The 15619-nt window shown below is 40.0% G+C and overlaps 1 protein-coding gene across 8 annotated transcripts in view; it reads left to right on the forward strand.

The window, feature by feature from the left end:
• The window catches only part of LOC117262266 (neurexin-2-like), a 177332-nt gene that overhangs the window by 55626 nt on the left and 106087 nt on the right, over window positions 1-15619 (forward strand). For all 8 annotated transcript variants that reach the window (XM_033635109.2, XM_033635144.2, XM_033635126.2 and 5 more), the window contains 2 exons: window positions 4978-5279; window positions 12745-12906. In XM_033635109.2, coding sequence (XP_033491000.2) covers window positions 4978-5279; window positions 12745-12906 — 464 coding nt within the window. The remainder of the gene's footprint in view (window positions 1-4977; window positions 5280-12744; window positions 12907-15619) is intronic.

Here is a 15619-nt window from a genome sequence, read left to right on the forward strand (position 1 = left end):
ATAGCTGCAGCCAAGGTAGAAGGTTGATGGCTTTGCCCCCAGTCAGCTGCAACATGCATAAAGTGCTGAACTGCTCCAACAGCATCTCTTAGGTGGTGTACTGACTGCAGCCAGTGTCTCTGATGGCATTTCCTCTGAGTTAGAGCCAAAGTCTATCTGGTTTCAGAGCAAACACAGCCAGTATTGCCTCTTTCACAAGCTGGTAAACATTGTTGCTGCAGACAATGGGCCACCTCTTAGGTAAGCAGGAAAGCACAGATAGAGCCCGCTGCCTTTCTAGCCACCCACACACTTCCAATCCACACGTCTGCTAGTGACGTCTTTATTGAGGGCTGGGAATGACAGATGCACAGGATATGATGCAGATCCTCTGGACTGATATCTACTAAGAAAACTTCTTAGGGGTTAGGCTAGCTGTGCCTGTGATATTATTAACTGCACGTGTATTGTAAGCACTTAGCTAAATTAGGCCACAGAACTCCTGTTGCCCCACAATCATTTTTTTCTCTGCACTTGTGCTCAGGTTTACATTTCACCTACAACATCTGTCTAATGCCAAACATTCACATTTAGGCTCCATAACAGTAGCTGAACAAGTTGCTGTCTGCTCAGTAGTTGAGTAAGTACACTGCTCAAACAATAGAGACTAATGGGACCACTGATCCTGTTGGCTTAAATTGGCCCCGGAGTTCAAAAGCCGACATTTACTGTACAAACAAACATAGGCTTAAGGGACAGCTTATCCTTCCAGCTCAAAACAGCTTGTTCAGTAGCTTTGACGCTGTGTCTTTCAAACAAGCAAGGGAAGAGGTGCCTATACTGGCTTGAAACAGCACATACAAGAGTTCAAGAACTGTGTTATACAATAGTTAACATCACCCCTGTGGTTCAATGTAAATGATCACAGCTACAGCACAGAAATCATGAAGTCTGCTGGATTTCAATATTGTTAAGTTGTTGTCAGAATGGGTTGAGTACATGTGTGCGAGGCCTCCGTGAAGTTTTATTATTCAGTATACAATAGGGCTGAGGCAGATCCCACAGGACGAGTCTGCAAAATCACAATACAACATTTTACACAAAGCTGTATGACCTTTTGTCACTGTGGTGTCGGATTCAGTTTTTTAAGAGTGCTGCTTTCTCCACTCTGTCTATCTATCTATCTATCTATCTATCTACTCTACCTATCTACTCTAAATATCTACCCTACCTATCTACCCTATCTATCTACCCACCCTATCTACCTACTCATCTACCCTACCTATCTACTCTATCTGCCCTATCTATCTACTCTATCTACCCTACCTATCTACTCTATTTGCCCTATCTATTTACTCTATCTACCTTATCTACCCTATCTGTCTACCCTATCTACCCTAAATATCTACCCTACCTATCTACTCTATCTGCCCTATCTATCTACTCTATCTACCCTATCTACTCTATCTGCCCTATCTATCTACTCTATCTACCCTATCTACTCTATCTGCCCTATCTATTTACTCTATCTACCTTATCTACCCTATCTATCTACCCTACCTATCTACCCTAAATATCTACCCTACCTATCTACTCTATCTGCCCTATCTATCTACTCTATCTACCTTATCTACCCTATCTGTCTACCCTATCTACCCTACCTATCTACTCTATCTGCCCTATCTATCTACTCTATCTACCTTATCTACCCTATCTGTCTACCCTATCTACCCTACCTATCTACCCTAAATATCTACTCTATCTACCCTATCTACTCTATCTGCCCTATCTATTTACTCTATCTACCTTATCTACCCTATCTGTCTACCCTATCTACCCTACCTATCTACCCTAAATATCTACTCTATCTGCCCTATCTATCTACTCTATCTACCCTACCTATCTACTCTATCTGCCCGATCTATTTACTCTATCTACCTTATCTACCCTATCTGTCTACCCTAAATATCTACCCTACCTATCTACTCTATCTACCCTATCTATTTACTCTATCTACCTTATCTACCCTATCTGTCTACCCTAAATATCTACCCTACCTATCTACTCTATCTGCCCTATCTATCTACTCTATCTACCCTACCTATCTACTCTATCTACCCTATCTATTTACTCTATCTACCTTATCTACCCTATCTGTCTACCCTATCTACCCTACCTATCTACCCTAAATATCTATCCTACCTATCTACTCTATCTGCCCTATCTATCTACTCTATCTACCCTACCTATCTACTCTATCTGCCCTATCTATCTACTCTATCTACCCTACCTATCTACTCTATCTGCCCTATCTATCTACTCTATCTACCCTACCTATCTACTGTATCTACCCTATCTATTTACTCTATCTACCTTATCTACCCTATCTGTCTACCCTAAATATCTACCCTACCTATCTACTCTATCTACCCTATCTATCTACTCTATCTACCCTACCTATCTACTCTATCTACCCTATCTATTTACTCTATCTACCTTATCTACCCTATCTGTCTACCCTATCTACCCTACCTATCTACCCTAAATATCTATCCTACCTATCTACTCTATCTGCCCTATCTATCTACTCTATCTACCCTACCTATCTACTCTATCTACCCTATCTATTTACTCTATCTACCTTATCTACCCTATCTGTCTACCCTATCTACCCTACCTATCTACCCTAAATATCTATCCTACCTATCTACTCTATCTGCCCTATCTATCTACTCTATCTACCCTACCTATCTACTCTATCTGCCCTATCTATCTACTCTATCTACCCTACCTATCTACTCTATCTGCCCTATCTATCTACTCTATCTACCCTACCTATCTACTCTATCTGCCCTATCTATCTACTCTATCTACCCTACCTATCTACTGTATCTACCCTATCTATTTACTCTATCTACCTTATCTACCCTATCTGTCTACCCTAAATATCTACCCTACCTATCTACTCTATCTGCCCTATCTATCTAATCTATCTACCCTACCTATCTACTCTATCTACCCTATCTATTTACTCTATCTACCTTATCTACCCTATCTGTCTACCCTATCTACCCTACCTATCTACCCTAAATATCTATCCTACCTATCTACTCTATCTGCCCTATCTATCTACTCTATCTACCCTACCTATCTACTCTATCTACCCTATCTATTTACTCTATCTACCTTATCTACCCTATCTGTCTACCCTATCTACCCTACCTATCTACCCTAAATATCTATCCTACCTATCTACTCTATCTGCCCTATCTATCTACTCTATCTACCCTACCTATCTACTCTATCTGCCCTATCTATCTACTCTATCTACCCTACCTATCTACTCTATCTGCCCTATCTATCTACTCTATCTACCCTACCTATCTACTCTATCTGCCCTATCTATCTACTCTATCTACCCTACCTATCTACTCTATCTGCCCTATCTATCTACTCTATCTACCCTACCTATCTACCATATCTATCAATGAAAGTTGGGGAAACTGTTTGAGCCATCAGTTATTTCCATTCATTTAACATCCTCACTGGAAATTCTTTGAACTGAGGGTGAGAATTAGAGGTTGACACATTTATATTGGTATTTTTGAAATGTCACTGTTGAATAAAGGATAAGGCTGGCATTATTCTATGTTTTTCTTATCGTCAACAGATATTATGAAAACACCCAAAAAACAACGTATTAGCCTGTCTCTTAATGCTTTGCAACTTCCTTACCCTGTTTATGATCCATTTTTTTCTACTGAAGCTCTTTAACAACAGGTCCTGAATATATATTTTACATTTTTAAAAGCCAAGTAATTCTTTAAACAGCTGGGCACTGTAGTTTTTATCAAACTTTACTCAAATAGGAGTAATTTGTGTATTTCTTGGGGACTCATTTCAGCTGCAGATTTGGTGTGCTAGTGAGCATAAACATCACCAACACTAGTATGTGGGCTTGACTGACTACGGTGCTCATGTTCATCGTAATAACCTTGTGAGACCTGGACTTTTGTTTGCTATGCATCTTTAATTTCTCCTGGCTATTTGGGATTAGTAGTACCCGATAAGTATAAAAAACAAACATTGTCAACAGTAATTAAGTCCTAGTGTCCTCAAATGAGACAACAATAAAGTCCCAATGTCTTCAAAAGAGTACTTTCTAATTAACAGCGTCTTAGCTTGTTACTGTTGCTAAAATTGGTCAAATTTGTTGCCATATCAAAGTACAAACATTATTAATCACAAATAAATGAGGTTCAAAAACACAGTGTGATCAGGTCTTGGACCTTGGCCACTGCAGGGATCGGCTGCAGACTGATTTGGCAGAGATGGCCGCCATCTTATTTTTACATGAATTACTGTATTGTGCTCTCACTACCACTAGATGGTACAAAAAAGTGTCCACAAACAAGGACAACAGGTCTGAGTTGAGTAGAATGAAGTATAAGGTCAAGTAAACCCAAAATATGATGTCCTCATATAAGGACACAAGGTCTCAGGAGGATATAGGAACGTATCGCCCATTGTGATGTTGTGGATCACGCATATGATTTTATAGTGGTCTGCAGTAAACAGGAGGAAGCTACACAAGGCTCTCGCTGCACAGACAGTAGGATCAGTGTATTGTTGGTTTTGGTCTTTTCATGGGATTTGTTGACAATCAGAAAAATAAAGAATATCACTTGAATTATCCTTTGCATGCAAACACGCAACATGCATCCTCCATTTGTCCATCAGAACGTACAGTGATTTTGTAGCATATGTGAATAGCTCCACAAATGCGTATCTGTTCTGTTCAAGATAGTTTTGGTGATAGACAAATATTTGTCAGAAAATACTGCACTGTCTTTTCTACTCATTTTAGTCTTGTTTTGCTCACCAAGGCCTTAGCTATCTCAACATGTCACTAAAGAAGTGGATATACTGCTGTAGATGAGTCAAACTTGGGCCTGAAAACTGAAACAATTATCTAAGATGTTTCTCCTCCCCTCTTAGGGCAGGAGGAGTCAGTGGCCACCTTCAAAGGCAATGAGTTCTTCAGCTACAACCTGTCCCAGACTCCCATTCAGAGCAGTTTGGATGAGATCACACTGTCCTTCCGTACCCTGCAAAGGAACGGCCTGCTGCTTCACACGGGGAGGTCAGCCGATTATGTCAACCTGTCCCTAAGGAACGGGGCTCTGTGGCTGGTCATCAATCTGGGCTCCGGTGCTTTTGAGGCCCTGGTGGAACCGGCCAAAGGGAAGTTCAATGACAACGTCTGGCATGACGTTAGAGTGACGCGCAACCTCCGCCAGGTGTGTATACATCCACCAGCTGTGGCTTGCATGCATCTTGCTTGTATCTTTAAGATTCACTTAATGAATACATACATTTAAATCCAGGTAATACCAGTCTCACACAAACAGAGTTTAGATACTATATTCCACTATCACTGTCAACACTAACAAAGCCTGTTGGCTTCTGTTGAATGTTTAATATTTCTGCTCTGCTGGACTCCCTATCTCCCATTTTCCACATTCTGATAGATATTACAAGCTCTTATTAGGTCATTGCCCTCTTTGTCATGAAATAAATTGCTTTGGTGGAAATCACTGAGTCCTTTTATAATAAGGCAAGTTAGTTTTTTTTCTGCACCCACAAGAATGCTGTAAAGGTCTTTATGCCTTATTGAAAGAAAGACTCAACTCATACAGCAATATCCATCACATTCATGTATCCTGCGGCACTGATGAAATCTCTGCAGTCTGGCCTTTTTTTCCTACAGTAATTGTCACACAGATTTTAGATCACAATCGACTCCACTCAAACATAAAGCCAAAAACAAATGCAACTTTGCAGCAGTGTCAGAGAGGTCAGGGAAGGAATGAGCAGAGCGTTTATATAATGAATACAGTCATTCCATGTGTCCAATATTGTGCTGCTGTACCTACTGTACTGTGCTCCGGCCAAGTACATTTCAGCCCTAAGGTTTCATATTCATTAACGTTGTCCACTGGACAAAGCACAGTGCTGAATTCCCAAACTAATTTACAGGCTGCCAAGATGTGTCTGTGCTACATTAAATGTTACCCAGCTGGCACTCTTCTTTGACTGCAGTCATTCTGCAATTAGTCCAATAATACAGTACATTAAAGCTCCACTAATCAATGTTTTTTATATTAACACTGAATAAATGTGCAATGTGAAAGGAGGTGCTTGGATAAACCCACAGATAATTACTCATATCTGCAGGTCTATGGAGTGTTTTAGCTCACAAATTTTGTTTTGTAATGTAGTTAAAGACACCTCCAAATACTAATGTTGCTCATTTTCTGATAACTATTTGCCAGTGCCTGCCAGCTTGTAGTGGGGTTTATGCCACTTTAAACCTGCAATAAGCTACGTTTATCACCTGTTTAAGGGACAGTTCACCCCAAAATTGAAAATACGTACTTTTCCTTTTACCTGTGATGCTGTTTGTCAGTCTAGTTTGGTTTGTTGTGAGTTGCTGAGTGTTGGATATATCGGCTGTAGAGATGTCTGCCTTTTCTCCAATATAATGGAACTAGATAGCACTCAGCTTGTGGTGCTCAAAGTGCCAAAAAATACATTTCAAAAACTAAACAGCAATGTCCCTTTCCAGAAATCATGGCCCGGTTATATATAAGATAATCCACAGGCCTTGTTGTGAGCAGTAGGAACTATCTTTCTTTCTTTCTACAAGCCGAGTGCCATCAGTGGGACTTCTCAACAGTCATGTGCTGGCCTGGCTCGGCTTGGCTTGGTTTGGGCCCTCAGCCCAGCGCAGCAGGGATTTGCATTTCCATTTCAATAGGGCTACCTTGTTGTAGGTGTGTCTTTAGCTAATGATGGCTTGTCTTGAGTGATGACGTTTAAAAGCAGCAGGCTGATCCATGGCTAAAGTCCACTGTTAGTTTTGCTGCGTGTCTTTTTCCACAGCAGGGCAGGTGCAGTTACAGCCTGTTGTCTGCAGCTCTTCATCATCATCTCACTGTGGCTAATTCTGCCTTTACTCTTCCTCCTTGCCCTATTATTAAATTTGTCTTTATTGAAGAGAAGCTGCTAACGAAGCTCCACTAATTCACATTATTATTCACATTACATTTCCTGTAGATTCTTCACAATAAAAGTCCCGTTATTTTGTTGTGAAAAAACTTTTACTGTGAAGCAGCAAAATAAGGAGGTTTTCGAGCAGCAACTTCACACAACTTCTAATACGGCTGATAGCGAACATGAAACAGTAAAATAAAGCAGATATCTAAAGTAAAAACATGACACAGAACAGAAACTAAACTTCAAATCACGGAGATTTAGTTAGAAGCAACAAAAATACTGAGAGCCAATCTCTCTAGCAGGGTCGTAGGCTGCGGTCAGCAAGACATCACCGCTACCCACTTTAGGGTGGCTACTTCGTAGGAGGTCCATATTTACTGTAGCACAGCTCAGTGTGACACGGCGTGTTTTAACTGATAATGGAATCGCAAATTGGTGCGGCATGGCTTGACTCGGCGTGGCCAAAAGTGACAGCGGAAAAGGCCCACTAATGCCATTATATTTGAGAGCAGGCAGACATCCCTATGGCTAATATCATCAACACTCAGCAATTCGCACCAAAACAATCTAGACTGATAAAAAGCATCACAGGTAAGAGGAAAAATATGTATTTTTGATTGTGGGGTCACCTGTCACTTTAGGTTGATATGGGAGAACAAATGCAGTTGCTTATTTACACATCCAGTAGTGTCAGAGCAACTCTATCATTCCTTTGGAGTTGTGTCTCTGGCCATCTGAGAAATGTAGGTCTAATTTTGACTCTGTTGTAGCTCTGTTTTTGGTCTCCTCCAACTCCTGAAAGAAAATATCTGTCCCTTTAGAAGCTAAATGCTCTGCTTTTGTAAGGTTTCCATCCAAATGTTGCTTGAATTCTAACTTTTTTTTTTTCTCCCAGAAAATCTCCAAAAGTAAATGCAAATTTATGCACAGATTTCCATCTGCTGTTATGCTAATATTCAGAGCTGGATCTCTGAGATAAGCAGCAGGTAGCGCTAACTTTCCAGTAAGGTGCCATTGTAGCACTGCAGAAGAGGGTGCGACAAGATAGCATAATTAAAAGAGTGTCAAATTGTGGAAAAAATGTAGAAAATGAGATAAAATTATGGTGTTAATGTTTGTTTCATGCATTAATTTGAACAACGTTACAGTGTCACGGCTCCAAACAGATCTGGTGTTTTCATCTGCTTCTGTTGTTTTTGTCACTTTAGTAGAGCAGAAGCTTCAGTGGCTGCTTAAATCACATGCCACATGTACATGATTAATTGGTTTGTTTGTATTGTACTTTGTTGCAGTTTGCAATACAGAAACTTCACTAGACTGGCCAAGCGTTGAGGGTTTTTTTGTTTGTTGTTTTATTCCATGCTGCTTGCAAACTGGAAATGTGCTTAAAACACATGGATGGAAATGCACCTTGTGTTGCAGCCCTGTCTATGACATTTGTATATTACTAAATAGCATTCATAATTACATTGTGGTGACAGTGTAATTGCAGGTTGAATTATGTTCACAAATAACATTTCTTTGAGTTAATATATGCCACATTTATGTAGCTAAAGCACTGGACTCGCAGGGAGGTGATTAGAGAGGATGTCGACAGAACGTCTGAGACACCAGATTCATGGGTTCATGCCCAGACTCCTGTCTTTGGTTAAGGCACCAAATGCATTGCTCAGAGAGCTTAATCTTCAGAAAAGATTAAGATTCCGGTTAAATGTTAGTAGATTTTAGTGGAAAACAAAATATGTTGTCAGTATACATTTTGCTGATAGATTCAGACCAAATTTGTGACTTGCCAGGTACATTAATTGGCAACATTTCCTCATTTTGCTACACCATTTTATTTCTGCACTGCATTTCCCTCAAAAACAAATTTGCTGCTGCAAATTAGTTGTATATAAATGTAATATCTAGGTGTCAGGGCAGTGTGTTCACCAGCTAGCTGCTCTCTGTGTCTGTTTGCTGTTTGGTGCTGAGCAGGTAGTGTACAGTGGCTTTTTAGAGTGTTTTTGCTGAAAACAGCAAACAACATTTTACCCCCTAATATCACTTCTCGAAAAAGTCACAAATTGGCACATACTGGGGGAGTGTGTACAATATGTCGAGGCACACAAATTGTATCAACTCAAGCAGAGCTCCTTTTAGCCGAGGTGCAATGTAATATTCTTACCTTAGAAGTGCATTTAAAAAAACACTACAGGAGACAAGTCATACCACTGAGCCCAACAAGATCCCTGTGGATCATTTCTAGCACTATATTGAAACCTTTCGGAAATTGGGCTTCTGAAAGCAAAAAAGTCCTCACAATTTTGTGCCAAATAAAGTGATCACTTAGTCAATTTACCTGAACCATAACTAAACTAAATATGTTTCTCTACAATGAGCTTTGCCACGCGCAATGCATTTTAATGTTTGATTTCTTTGCTAAAGTAGGACTCATTTTGTATCTAACTCTCTCATCATCACCAATATATTCTGAACCTGTCACATTAAGCTGCATATAAAGTTGCATCCTCCTCCACATCTATTTCCTTACCCCGGTTTCCAGAAGAGCGGCAATCCAATGCTTACAACGTCACTTATGCTTTCAGCCATGCATTTGATCCCTGTGTAAATTGCTTTCCCTTCAGATAAGTTACCCCACTGACATGTAGATAGGGGGAACTGTAACTCCCAAGAGAGTGCTGGTGGAAACATTTTATTAGATCCGGTGGTGCTTTTCAGGCTAGAATTCCTCCTATTACTATCTCCCCCTCCATCTGTCGTTTCTGTTACTGTTGTGGGCAAGCTGATTGGTGCTTATTCTCTCGCCTTTTCTGACCCTAATTAATCACGCAGGCACCTATTCATGAGCCTGAACTGCACATACAATATACTCACATACATGCATATTCATCGATGTACGTATTTAGCTTCTCTAACATAATATATATGTCATAAATATATTTTCCCATTAGTCATCTCAGTGTAACAGCTGCTGTGTGGAAATCCAGGAAAAATTATGAGGAAAGGTCAGTCTCAAAATGTAGCAGCCCAGACTGGAACCTGAATATTATCCTGCTGTGTGCTTCTAATTACTGATGTTTTTGCCTAAATCACTAATTAGCATCACCTGGGATTTTGAAATGCCATTCAGGCAACTATCTGGGGTGTCATGATGTGGTGTAATGCTCATTATTAGAAGCTGGTGAGGCTTTTCTGGGTGTTGCAGAGTGGAAGAGAAGGCAGCATCAATCAGTTTTCAGGCATGAAAGCACTCTGGTTTTCTGATGTGCAGTATCATCAACCCACAGTCAAGCCCCGGTATTGTCCACTGTCTAAGCCAGAGATACTGAGGGCTTCACCACGAGATAGACAGAAATCAATACCTGCCAGTACTAGTGAATGGTGAGGCAGGACCTTGTTTTATAGACCTGACACCTGAACACACCCTGTCAGGTCATTCTTTTGTCTCTTATCCTTTCGCTTTCAGTATACCAGCCATTTTACAGAACAGACACCACACATTTCACAAAGTGAAGTTCCGGAGATACAGCTCAGGGATTTAAAAAATCAAATCACTTGATCATAGCTCCCACATTTTAAATGATTTGTTTTGTGTATGCTAACTGAGACCTGGCAGGGTTGTTATGATCAGTATGTTCTGAACAAGGCCACACCACTTCACTGCTTTTACCTATAAGTATTTCACAGCTGGTAAAATGTTCTTTTTATAAAACTGGGCTGTCTATGCAGTAGAGAGACACAAATACATTTGACGTTGGTGCTTCATGACCAGAGTCAAAGGGTTGTCACATTCGAGTTTGCTGAAGAGGTAGAAAATCTACAACTACCAGAATGCACTGTGGCACACCAGACCAATAAACACTTCCGCTGGTAGATGACCTAGTGCGAGCTTGTCCGTTTTGACGCAGAAAACAATATGGCTGCTGGCTGGTAACAAACAAGTTAAACAGTAAATTAAAATATGTTTCTGAAAACATTTTAGGCAAGAAATAGGCAGCACAGAAACAGAATCTTGGTTGATATTTGTTCAGCACTGCTTGGTTTTAGGTTACTCTAACTTGCTTGTAGGTAGGCTCCAGCTCTAGCACCCCCCACGCAATCTTGAACCACAATACACAGTTAAGGAGAATGAATGAATGCTTACTGTTTGATGGCAGTTTTTCAAAGTTCGTTTTTACAATACGCTTTCTCTGTGTGAGTTGTAATCTGAGCTTATCTGTTCTTTGTTGTGGCAGCCGGACCGCACGCACATGCATGTTAGTATGATTAACGTAGCTAATCACTGCTGCCCTGCACTGTGCTCATACAGCAGTTACCGCTGATAATGTTGTTTCAACCCACGGTGGCAGGACAGTATCCTCGTGGAAGTGTAAGAGCCCCCACAACCACCATGTTAACCCTGTCAGCAACACTTAACATTGTCAGCAGTGTTAGTGCTGTTAGCACCATTAGCACGGCTAGCACTGTGAACCCCGCAATTTCAGCCACTTTCATGTATGCTTGTGACGTCAGAGGCTCTGAATGTCGTTTATACTGATAATAACAACAAATTTACAACAAAAATACAAAGTGCTTCACAATAGATATATGTGAATATTAAAGCTAATAAACATGTTTAAGATATAGAACAGGATAAAATGGTATAATAACTAAATAAATAAATAAATAAATAAATAATAAATACCATGTAACACCTATTAATGCTCATTTTTCTTAATTTAATTCTCAAAAATGTCTTAATCAAAATTAAAATTCTAAATAAAAGATCTATATGTATCTGTATCAAACACTATTAATCATTAAATGTGTACTGTAAAAGACAACTAAACTGTGTACTGAACATACAGGGGCTGTTTATTTGATAACTGAGAGCACTTTCCTCTCCCCTACATATGATTTGGTCTTTGATACATGACCACTGGCTTGATTTTGACAAAGTGTTTTATTAATGACATCTTTTCACTCAAGCTCTGCATTTATAAAATGATGTGTGTGACTGGCCTGAGACATGAGAACAATTAGTTGCAGTGTTGAACATGCATGTCCCCTGCCTCGTAGAAGCACTCATTTTTCATTTTAAGTCAATCCATCACAGGAAGTACAGTATATTAATTAGCTTTTCGTAGCAGATTTTCTTAGAAAATGATTTTCTTTGCCATCACAAAGAAAGCATAATTGTTTTCACTTATTACCCCAAAGTGGGAGCTGGTACATTTGTGCAGGAATACATATTAACTGTAGGCTTATTGTCATGGCAACAAGCATATCATTTCTTCTCCTATAGCCCTATTCAGTCATTCATTTCCTTTGTCTCTGTGTACTGATGAGACTGATAGGAGAATAATCTTGTTTTGTTGCTGTCAATGCACAAGCATCGTGGCTTGCCATCTTGATATCTTTAATCTCAAATTAATTGAGTACACTGTAGCATTCATATTGCTTTGGAGCCGAAATATCAGTGGAAGGAATATTTATGGTATATTGACTCCACTGCAATCTTGCTAATATATCAGAAACAGGGATCATCTGAGATTAGTGAACCCTTCAAAGCTGTTCTTGTAATTGCCTTCAAGAACCAACATTAAGGCAAGCTCAACTAGAATCAGGAAATGAGGCATGAAATAATTAGGACAGTTCTTTCTGTCTGACTTAAAAATCTCCATGTCTTGTCATTTATTTCCTCCCACATCGGCTCCTCTGTAGGTGACGATCTTGGTGGATGGGATTCTCACCACCACCGGCTACACTCAGGAGGACTACACCATGCTGGGCTCTGATGATCTCTTCTACATAGGGGGCAGCCTAAACACAGCCGACCTGCCAGGCTCCCCGGTCAGCAACAACTTCCTGGGCTGTCTAAAAGATGTGAGTACAGCTTGACCTCTGTCCCAGCAGAGGACTGGAAACACAATCCTACCCCTCTTAGATAGCACTCCCCTTTCCTATAAGCAGAGCATGTTCTGCGTATAGAAAATCACCCCTCACATTCGTATTGATTCTCCTGTTGTAGGATGTTTGAAGGAGAAACATTCAGCCGCATATGCGCTGCTCACAGCATATGCATTTATAGATTGCTGTGGGAATCCCTTTGAGGATGTAGCACTAATATACAGAAGAAACAGATGCATCTTCTTATGTTCATTCCTGAAACATAGTCTGAACTTTTCATTGCTGTTTTCCAAATTTTTAAAGCTTTTTAACTCCGGCCTGTACCTGTCACACTGATTATCTCGAGCAAGCAAGTTAAGATCATGTACTCAGCATTAGAATTAATATAGACAAAGCAGTGAATAATTGATTAATGCCCAATTTCAGCCTGGGCTTACAATTTTTTTATGAAGTGAGCATACTCATGAAAAGCAAATGACGTGCTATGTGCATTAAAAGTGAGAGGAATGCTTTCCCTCACCAAGGACAGATTAGGAGGAGACATGACTAAAACAGGCAGCAGAAAGTAGCATAAGCGTCAGGGCTGCAAATCGTATATATATTTTCTTGGGGTCAATACCCAGCTCAAACAAATGAGTTTTCTTCTGGCAGAGACACTTACGTCAAAGGATATAAGACCATTTATACCATAAATGCTTATAAACTGTTATTAGGCTCCGCTCTTGATCCCCATTAAATCCAGCTGCATGGGATTCAGCAGGGAGTACAATGCACTAAGGACAGAACAGACACATCACTTAGAGGATACACAAAATGCACAAGGCAAATAGGGTGGAAATAGCCTGACTAAGCTAGTAACAGCAGCAATGAGATGGCGCAAAGTAGAGACCAGCAGCAGCTTCTTCACTGTATGTGTGAGAGTGAGAAATTGGCAGATTATAAATACTGACATATAGTCTTCTTTAAAGTAGATTAATGACTTATTTGAATATTGTTGGAGATTGTGCGCCTGACTTAAGTGCTCTGCCAGAACTATCATGAAAAGATTTGTTTTTCAGTTTCAAATTTTCTTGCTGGAGTCGGAAAAAAGCTCCTTCACTTGCCAAGTCCTAACCACAAAGCATCCACTTTTTGCAGACACACAAAAACAGCATTTATGGTGAAGAGCTGAAATCTTCACACTGCTGTATTTGTGTCCACAACAAGTAATCTGTGTTTCAAAGTTAAGTCGTGTCTTATAAATAAAGACGTTACTGACAAACTCTTCCTCTGTGAGTTTTAGTTACGCTGGGCTTTGGGGATGGGAATGTCGTTCGGTCCACCACTTCGGTCCAGACTGAAATATCTCGGCAACTTTCAGAATGGATTGCCATGAAATTTGGACAAACATGAATGGTTCCCCAAGGATGAGTCATACAGACTTTGATCCCCTGAATGTTTCCTTTGGTTTATGTGTGCCAGATACCTGCAAAACCTGCTGTGCTTTATGTTAAGTTCTGTTAACAACATTTAGCATGCTAACAGGCCAAACTAAGATAGTGAACCTGGCAAATATTACCTGCTAAACATTGGCAGGTTAGCATCAGTGGTGGGTAGAGTAAACAGAAACGATACTTAAGTAAAAGTAGCGTTAATTTATAACATCATTGACTCAAATAGAAGGAAAAGTAATCATAAAAGTAACAACAGCAGTAGGAGTAAAAAAATATCTAATAAAAAACTACTCAAGTAGTGAGTGACTTCATTAGATGCAATGTGTACCGTTCAAACAGGTCCCCAACGGGTAATAACTGATGTGAAGTGCATGTTATATGTCATGAAAGTGTATCCAGAACCAGATAAATGAGAAAATACGTAGGGATGCACGATGATATCGGCACATCATCAGTATTGGCCGATTTCAGCTTTAAAATGAATCAACCAGCATGCTTTTTCTTATTTTGCACAATGAATGAATATTACATACATTAAAAAATATTCTATTTCATGTCTCCATCTGCTGGTGGGCCATCAGGATAAGTGTATGCGTGCATAATATTGTGTTAATTCCACTACAGAAGAGGAATGATGATCACTAAAAGTAGCTTGGGGAAAAAAGTGGAGATACATCAATACTGGTATCGGTTATCGGCCAAATAAGATCTTTTATATCGGCATATCAGATATTGGCATTATCGTGCATCCCTAAAACTATGTGCAGTTTAAAGGGATAATTTGGGTCTTTGGAAGTGGGGTTGTAAAAGGTACTTATCCATAGTCAGTCATAGTCAGCCATTTGAAAAATCTATATTGGTGGAATTTAGTAAATCTCCGTTACTTTGCCGTCAGACAGCAGTTTCCATCGCGGAACTAAAGCTGTTTTATTGCTGTGTTCAAGCCACCAGACTCCATTGAGAAAAACAATAATTTAACATCTTTGAACACAGGAGCTGCTGGTCTACTGTTGTTTTGATCAGTGAGTTAGTTTGTGTTATTGTGTGACTGTGGTGTTAGTCTGGATTCACCAGAATCACACAATAGCACAGACAAACTAAGTGATGGAGGCAGGGGTAGACCTGCAGCTCCAGTGTTCAGCAAGCTGAAATGACTGTTTTTTTAATGAAGTCTGGTGGCTTTGATGAGAGCATACATGAGGAACTGAAGCCACTAACAGCTTCCTGTCATAATGGACTGTCTGTGTCACGGTGAA

Source organism: Epinephelus lanceolatus, chromosome 11 (genome assembly GCF_041903045.1).
Source record: "Epinephelus lanceolatus isolate andai-2023 chromosome 11, ASM4190304v1, whole genome shotgun sequence".
Taxonomy (NCBI): domain Eukaryota; kingdom Metazoa; phylum Chordata; class Actinopteri; order Perciformes; family Serranidae; genus Epinephelus; species Epinephelus lanceolatus.